The 7708-nt window shown below is 55.4% G+C and overlaps 1 protein-coding gene across 6 annotated transcripts; it reads left to right on the top strand.

The window, feature by feature from the left end:
- Nucleotides 1-1064: 1064 nt before the first annotated feature.
- On the top strand, nucleotides 1065-4668 carry PRPH (peripherin). Of its 6 annotated transcripts, none has more exons than XM_055566334.1 (9): nucleotides 1065-1621; nucleotides 1837-2044; nucleotides 2218-2313; nucleotides 2695-2862; nucleotides 2977-3102; nucleotides 3186-3406; nucleotides 3545-3594; nucleotides 3874-4019; nucleotides 4205-4668. In XM_055566334.1, the coding sequence occupies exons 1-8, from the start codon at nucleotides 1080-1082 to the stop codon at nucleotides 3969-3971; spliced, it is 1509 nt and encodes a 502-aa protein (XP_055422309.1). In that variant the 5' UTR covers nucleotides 1065-1079; the 3' UTR covers nucleotides 3972-4019; nucleotides 4205-4668. The 6 variants fall into 6 exon arrangements, with proteins under 6 accessions (XP_055422309.1, XP_055422308.1, XP_055422306.1 ...); XM_055566333.1 differs by having other exon boundaries at nucleotides 4208-4668; XM_055566331.1 differs by having other exon boundaries at nucleotides 3874-3953.
- Nucleotides 4669-7708: the final 3040 nt, after the last annotated feature.

Raw genomic sequence — 7708 nt, forward strand, 5'->3', positions numbered from 1 at the left:
AGCCCCGCCCATTGCTGGGTACCTGCAGCTCCTCAGTACTGGAAATGGTCCATCTCACAGGCTTGGCAGCAGCTGCTGCCCCTCAGCCCCCTCCCCTTCCTACCTCAGGAATGGCCCTGGTTCCCGTAAGGCCGGGACTGAGCAGCGGTTGGTTGGGGGGAGGGAGAAGCCAGTAAAGTCAGACAGCACACACTGGCTCTCTGAGCTCGGCCTCCTGCGGGACACAGACATCTGGAGTGGGACCCAGAGCTGGGACCCTCTGCCCCCTCTGATGTGCCCACCTTGTTAGGGCCTGGGGTGGATTTGGGATCTGTGTCTTTAAGGGTGAGACATCAGCAGGCAACCCCCTGGCCAAGTGTCCAGGGGAGGGGGAGGGGAAGAAGCCAGTCCATTAGCAGCAGAGCTGGCGCCAGGCAGCAACCCTGCCCAGAGCCCTGGGGATTATGGAGAGACCAGCCCTCCCTCACCCACCTCGGCTGCCTGTGCGCTCCTGTCCCCCAGATCTCCCTGGGTGTGGTGACAGAGGGGTAAGCTGACAGCAGTTGAAAGTGAAGCCTAGCCTTCAGGGGACATGTGGAGTCACAGACTCTGGGGCCTAAGCCAGGCCGATTCTCCATCACCTGGGCCACCTCCTCCCTACTCATGTGAAGCCTGCCCTTTAACCTCCAGTCCTTCTATCTCCCTACCATGGCCAGGTCTTTCAGCCAGGGACCCCCAGTTCTAGTCGGGCCCTCCCATCCTAGGCTCCAGCTCTGGATGCTTGCTAGAAGTCACTGGCCCTCACCCCCCTGCCTGTCTGTGGCCTGTGGTCGCCATCCCTGCTTCCTTTCCCGCCAGCAACAGGGGGAATCAAGTGGGCCAGGCGCCAGCACCAGGGAGAGAGGGTGCGGCACTCCCGCTGCTCCGCAGGGGTGGGGCGTCCCCCTCCCCACATAGCCCCACCGTCAGGCCAGTGGGAGGAGCAGCCCAGGCCCCCCCCCTGAACCCGCAGGCCTATAAATCCGCCTCGCAGCGGTCTGCGGCTCCTTCCCCGCGCCCTGACCAGCTCTGCCGGCGGTGACTGCCCATCTTCGGCCGCCATGAGCCACCCGTCGGGCCTCCGGTCCAGCGTCAGTTCCACCTCCTACCGCCGCACCTTCGGGCCACCGCCCTCACTGTCCCCGGGGGCCTTCTCCTATTCGTCCAGCTCCCGCTTCTCGAGCAGCCGCCTGCTGGGCTCGGCGTCCCCCGGCTCCTCCGTGCGCCTGGGCAGCTTCCGCGGTCCCCGGGCGGGCACGGGCGCCCTCCTGCGCCTGCCCTCGGAGCGCCTCGACTTCTCCATGGCCGAGGCGCTCAACCAGGAGTTCCTGGCCACGCGCAGCAACGAGAAGCAGGAGCTGCAGGAGCTCAACGACCGCTTCGCCAACTTCATCGAGAAGGTGCGCTTCCTGGAGCAGCAGAACGCGGCCCTCCGCGGGGAGCTGAACCAGGCCCGGGGCCAGGAGCCGGCGCGCGCAGACCAGCTGTGCCAGCAGGAGCTGCGTGAGCTGCGGAGGGAGCTGGAGCTGCTGGGCCGGGAGCGCGACCGGGTGCAGGTGGAGCGCGACGGGCTGGCGGAGGACCTGGCAGCGCTCAAGCAGAGGTCAGAGGGCAGGGCCAGGGCGGGGCGGCGACCGTCGAGGCTGCCGCCGGGAGGGAGGAGCCGCCCCTCGCCTGTCCAGCTGTGCGTGTGCAGGCAGCACCCTCGCCGGCGGGCACTCCCCTATCACCACCACTTTGCTGAGTCTCAGGGGAGGTGAGGGAGGGGGAGTTACTGTGTCTCCCCTGTGTACAAAGGGGCCCCACCCCACCTTCCAGCAGTTTACAGAGAAAACGGGGCAAGTCCATCAGGCTGCCTGAAGACCCCTCCCTAGAGGCAGCAGCTCTGACCCAGATCCTGGGGGTCGCGGTCTGCAGGCTGGGCGGTGACCCCGGAGCTCAGTTTCTGCACACCCTTCCCACCAGGTTGGAGGAAGAGACTCGCAAGAGGGAGGATGCGGAGCACAATCTCGTGCTTTTCCGTAAGGTGAGCTCGGTCTCCCTATCCCCACCGCTACCCACCGCCTGCATATCCAGGGTGGCATCTGTGGGCAAAGGGAGGCGACCAGAAGCCCCCAGAGACAGACAGGGAGGGCCAGGCTCTCCCTCGACCTAAGCAACCCCTCCCTGCTCTCGAACCCCCACTGTCACCCCCTGTAGGACGTGGACGACGCCACCCTGTCCCGCCTGGAGCTAGAGCGCAAGATTGAATCTCTGATGGATGAGATTGAGTTCCTCAAGAAGCTGCACGAGGAGGTGGGTGGACCCAGGTGTTAGGTGCGACTTCAGAGGTTGAGGGTGGTCTCTGGAGCTGGGGGACAAGCTCACTTCGAGAGTGGCGGGTGGAGCGTTGGAAGAGAAATGAGATTCACTGAGTAGACGCGGGCCCTCCCTCCACCCCCTCTACAGGTGGTTAGACTCACACCCCTGCGCCACCTGGTGGCAAGCAGCGGAGATGCACGCCTGAAACCTCGCCGATGACAGTACCCGCGGGGCGCGGGCTGTGCAGGCCTAAAGCGCTGCGCTCCCTGGCGCCCCCTTCTGTTCATTCAAGTGTTTCTTCTCTTTTCTGCGCGCCAACTGCGTGGCCCGCGTGGGATCTGCGCGGTGAACTCGGCATCTTGCCCTGGGCGACAGGAGCTGAGAGACCTGCAGCTGAGCGTGGAGAGCCAGCAAGTGCAGCACGTCGAGGTGGAGGCGACCGTGAAGCCCGAGCTGACAGCGGCGCTGAGGGACATCCGAGCCCAGTACGAGAGCATCGCGGCGAAGAATCTGCAGGAGGCAGAAGAGTGGTACAAGTCCAAGGTGCAGGGGCACGGGGGGGCTGGGGCTGGGGTTGGGAGGGCCTGGAAGGGTGGGGCACTGGGGGGAAGGGCCCATCTGGCCCGCTCACGCCCGAGTTGCCCACCCTCGCCGCAGTACGCGGACCTGTCCGACGCCGCCAACCGGAACCACGAGGCCCTGCGCCAGGCCAAGCAGGAGATGAATGAGTCCCGACGCCAGATCCAGAGCCTGACGTGCGAGGTGGACGGGCTTCGCGGCACGGTGAGGACCAGGCTGCGCGCCCCGGCCCCGGGGGTGGAGGCTGTGCTCCCCCTGTTGACCCCCCTCTTCACCTTCCTCCCCAGAACGAGGCGCTGCTCAGACAGCTGCGGGAGCTGGAGGAGCAGTTTGCCTTGGAGGCCGGCGGGTACCAGGCGGGCGCCGCGCGGCTTGAGGAGGAGCTACGGCAGCTCAAGGAGGAGATGGCGCGACACCTGCGAGAGTACCAGGAGCTTCTCAACGTCAAGATGGCCCTGGACATCGAGATCGCCACCTACCGGAAGCTGCTGGAGGGCGAGGAGAGCCGGTGAGGGGCGGGTGGGGCGTGGTCGGGATGGGTGGGGATGGAGGAGAGGCGGTTGGAAGGCCAGGGTCTCTCCCTGGCCCCCACCCCCCGCCCGCCCCAACCCCACGCCGAGTAGCTGACTACAGGTTTCATCCCCAGGATTTCCGTGCCAGTCCATTCCTTTGCATCCTTGAGTATAAAGACAACTGGTGAGTCTTCCGCGTCTGACTTCCAACCTGTCTATCCCCTTGTCCATTTCTACCCTGATTGGACTCTTGCTATGGCTCTGCTCAGGGATTGATTCGTGCCTGAGTCCTAGTCTGTCCTCGCCCCTGATCCTCGGGCCCTACCCCTACCCACCCCTCTCCTCCCAAAGAAATATTCAGTTCAGTCGCTTAGTCATGTTCGACTGTTTGCACCCCAAAGAGATATAGGGGCTTGGATATCCCAAGACTCCTCCCCTCAACCTCTCATCCTGCCCTTTTCAGTACCTGAGGTGGAGCCTCCCCAGGAAACCCACAGCCGGAAGATGGTTCTGATCAGGACCATTGAGACCCGGGATGGGGAGGTGAGATGGGCCACTTGAGCCCAGAACCCCATCACTTCCCATAGTATTTCTGAGCCCCAGCCTGGTGTAAGTAATCTTCGGGTGTTTGTGGGTGAGTGATTCTTGGGGTGAGAGTGAGACAGGGAGATGGAGGTGGATGTTCAGACGGGAGTCTCAACTGGTTGAGAGGGAGGGGGTACACCTTGCCACAAAGGAGCTAGAGGGAGGGTGGTGCTGAGTGGGTTGTGCCCTTCACATGCCTCACCCCCCAGCAGGTGGTGACAGAGTCTCAGAAGGAGCAGCACAGTGAGCTGGACAAGTCTCCTCAGAGCTACTGAACTGATCAGAGCTCCCTGCCCTGCCCCAGGCCTCTAAGGCCAAATCCTAACACCAGTCCGGAATTAGTCTCCTCCCTTCTGCATGTGTCCAGGGGATGGCGCCAGTCACCCCTTACCTGGCCGGTGGCCAAGCCCTACCCAGCACTGTAGCTGGGCCTCTCCCTGCCTGTCCATGCCCACATAGGCATGATCCATATGTTCCCCACTCTAGTCCTGCTAAGAGTCTCTATGGTCCCCATTTCTTGTCCTGGTAAAAGTCTATATGTTCCCCCATTTCTCATTCTGGTAAGAAGCTGACCAACCCAAGGATGAGTCTATTCCTGCTACAACCCCAAGGTTAGTGGGTGGGTCAGGGTCTGAGTTTCACTTTTAAATCAAATAAAACTGTTATCAAGGGAACCCTCTTCAGTGGTGCTTATTTTGTAATGTATAAATATATGGAATCACTATGTTATATACCTGAATGTAATATAATACTGTAAGTTAGTTATATTTAGTTTTTTTAAAAAAAATCATGGAATTCTAAAGAGAGAGAGAGAAAACTCCCCAGTGCACTTGTGTTTGTGTTATGGGAGCATCCATGCAAAGGAGGCTCAGTGCTATTTTCCCCTTGCCTCAAGTCATTTCTTCTCTGACTCTCACTGTCTCGCATCTATGACTCCTGTCTACCCTCCTGATTTTCCTCCTACCTCTCTGTCCATTCCTTCTCAAGCTTCATTCCCCATCTGCAACCCTGAATGACCAAAGCAGAGCCCGTCACCTTGCTTTCCACTGTCTGCAGTCATGTTCTTCCTTACGGATTCTCCATCATAGGTGAAGATACCACCAGGACCTCCATTGCTCAAATTACAGCTCACCTCATTTTATGCCCTTTCTTTTCTTCACATGCTCCAATTCTGTTAATTCTACTTCATAGCTGTTTCAAGCTTGTCTGCTTCTCTCCGTGCCCACTGCCACCCCACTGGTCCAGGCCACTCTCAGCTCTTGCCTGGGTTACATTTTCTGCCTCAGTAGCCCTTTCCCCTGGTATGGCCCTGCCACCCACACAAACCTGTTCACTGCACTTAAGCAAGCAGGTCAGATTCTGCTGCCATCACTCCTCCCCATGCTTGGAAGTATCTATTTCCATGCTGTCCTCCACTCCATTCCAACCTACTCTTGTCTTGAAGTCAAAATCCTCTTCTGAATTTAGAATGATTTTCCTCACTCAATTATAGTGCGAGGTACAGAGAGTAAGCCAGAACTCACAGTCTGGGTGGGGGACATAGACAAATAAGCATACAATTCAACCCTGTGATAAGTGATGTGACTGGGATAAGGAGATAGTGTTGGGGGAACATGAAGAAGAGCACATAATCCAGTCTTGGGGTAGGGATGGCTTCCCAAAGGAGGCACCATCACAGTGAGCACAGAAGAACAAGTAGAAGTTATTCAGGTGAAGCAGGAAGAGGAGGGGGACTTTCTAGGCAGATACATAAGCTGTAAGATGAGAGAGAGGGAGTTTGGAAAGTAAAAGTAGTTTTATGTTGCTGAAATGAAGGCTAGAAAGGAAGGAGTGGTGTTGGGGTTGGAAGGACAATGAGGGCCAAGTCATTGAGGACCTTATATGACATATTAAGGCACTCAGAATTTATTCTAAGGAAAAAGGAAAGAAAAGGATTTAATGGGTGAAGTATTTAGACCTGTATTTTAGAAAGATCACTCTGGCTATGGAGCGCAGAAAGAGTTAGAAGGAGATGGAAGACCAGCTCAGAAGCTGTTGCAGTGAAACATGCAAGAGATGATTTTGGGCAAAGAGGTGGATAGATTTGAGAACTGTCACCCTAAGGGGTGATTTTCAGTGCAGAGAAAAGGAAATAGCAAAGGTGATCCAAGGTTTTAAAGGGAACAAGCAGAAAGATGGTGGGACGTTTCATAGTAACAGGGAAGATTGGTGTAGGGGAATGAGGGGGCCCTAGACAGCAAAAGTAGTTTTGACTCATTGAGGGTGAGATGCTATGAAACCAAGGGGAAGGGCTGGCAGGCAGTTGAGTCCACAGGTTTGGAGTTCAAGGGTGATGGAATATTTTGAGATACTGAATCTATCAGGATGCTCTCGGCTACAAGTGACAATAACCTCATTCTTTAAGAAAAAGAAATTAAACATGTATCTCATATAACCAGAAGCCAGAGGTAGGTGGGCTCTGAGGTTGGTTCAGTAGCTTACTACAGTTAAGTCCCCTACGTATGAACTTTCAAGTTGTGAACTTTCAAAGATGTGAATGGGCCAGCTGTTGTATTGTACTCTGTACTTTTCCAGGTACTGTACTGTAAGATTTAATGTTTTATTTTTTGTGTTTTCATGTATTATTTGTGTGAAAAATATTAGAAACCTGTTATACTACAGTACACTACAGCTGATTGTTTTAGTTGGGTGCCTGGGCTAACTTTGTTGGATTTACGAACAAATCAGACTTAGGAATGCACTCTCTGAATGGAACTCCTTGGTATGTATGTAGAGGACTTACTATAAAGTCAAGGACCCAGGCTCTGTCCATGGTTCTGCTCAGCCTTCCTCCTTGGAGGGCACTTTCATCCTTGGGATGGTTCTCTTCATGGTCTAAAGCAGGGTGCCAGCAGCTACTGGGTGATGCTTCTGTTTTCACATCCAGTGAAGGAAAAAGAAAACCTTCCTCCCAGGCATGAGATTTAAGTCCTTTCCCTTCATGCTGTCTGGCAAGGATCATGGGTATGTCTGTTCCTAGAGCAGTAACATTCACCAGGGAAAGCCACTTACTGACTTGGGCTAATAATCTAATATGGAATGGATGCTGGGGATTAACCACAATATCTACTGCAAATATTGCAACTTCCCACCACTGTCACCCTTCACACACATTCCATATACCCCTTGCCTTCTCTCCTTTTCATTCAGTGGTATTTATAACATCAGAGGAGAAATATCACTGCAGAAAAGCAGACAAAAACTTTAGAGTTTCAAATGTTTAGGTTTTCAAGTGAGCAAAAATTCCAATTTGGAAACGTTCACCTCAAAGTGTGTGGCCTGGGTTTGTACTGGATAGAAGGAAGGGTTTGTGCTGAGGAGAAGGGCCTCTCTGGTGTTCCATATGAGAGAAAAATGAAACCACTCAAGAACAGTGTATTGGGACTTCCTTGGTGGTCCAGTGGTTAAGAATCCTCCTGCCTATGCAGGGGACCTGGGTTCAATCCCTGGTCCGGGAAAATCCCATGTGCTGTGGGGCAACATACCCTAGAACCTGTGCTCAGCAACAAGAGAAGACACCATAGTGAGAAACCCAGGCACTGCAAGGAAGAGTAGCCCCCTCTTGCTGCAATTAGAGAAAGCCTGTGCGAAGCAACAAAGACCCAGCACAGCTGAATAAAATCTTAAAGAAAAGAATGGTGTATTAAGTGAGAAAAGAGAAGGGCCTTGGGGAG

This window comes from Bubalus kerabau, chromosome 1 (assembly GCF_029407905.1).
Source record: "Bubalus kerabau isolate K-KA32 ecotype Philippines breed swamp buffalo chromosome 1, PCC_UOA_SB_1v2, whole genome shotgun sequence".
Taxonomy (NCBI): Eukaryota; Metazoa; Chordata; class Mammalia; order Artiodactyla; family Bovidae; genus Bubalus; species Bubalus kerabau.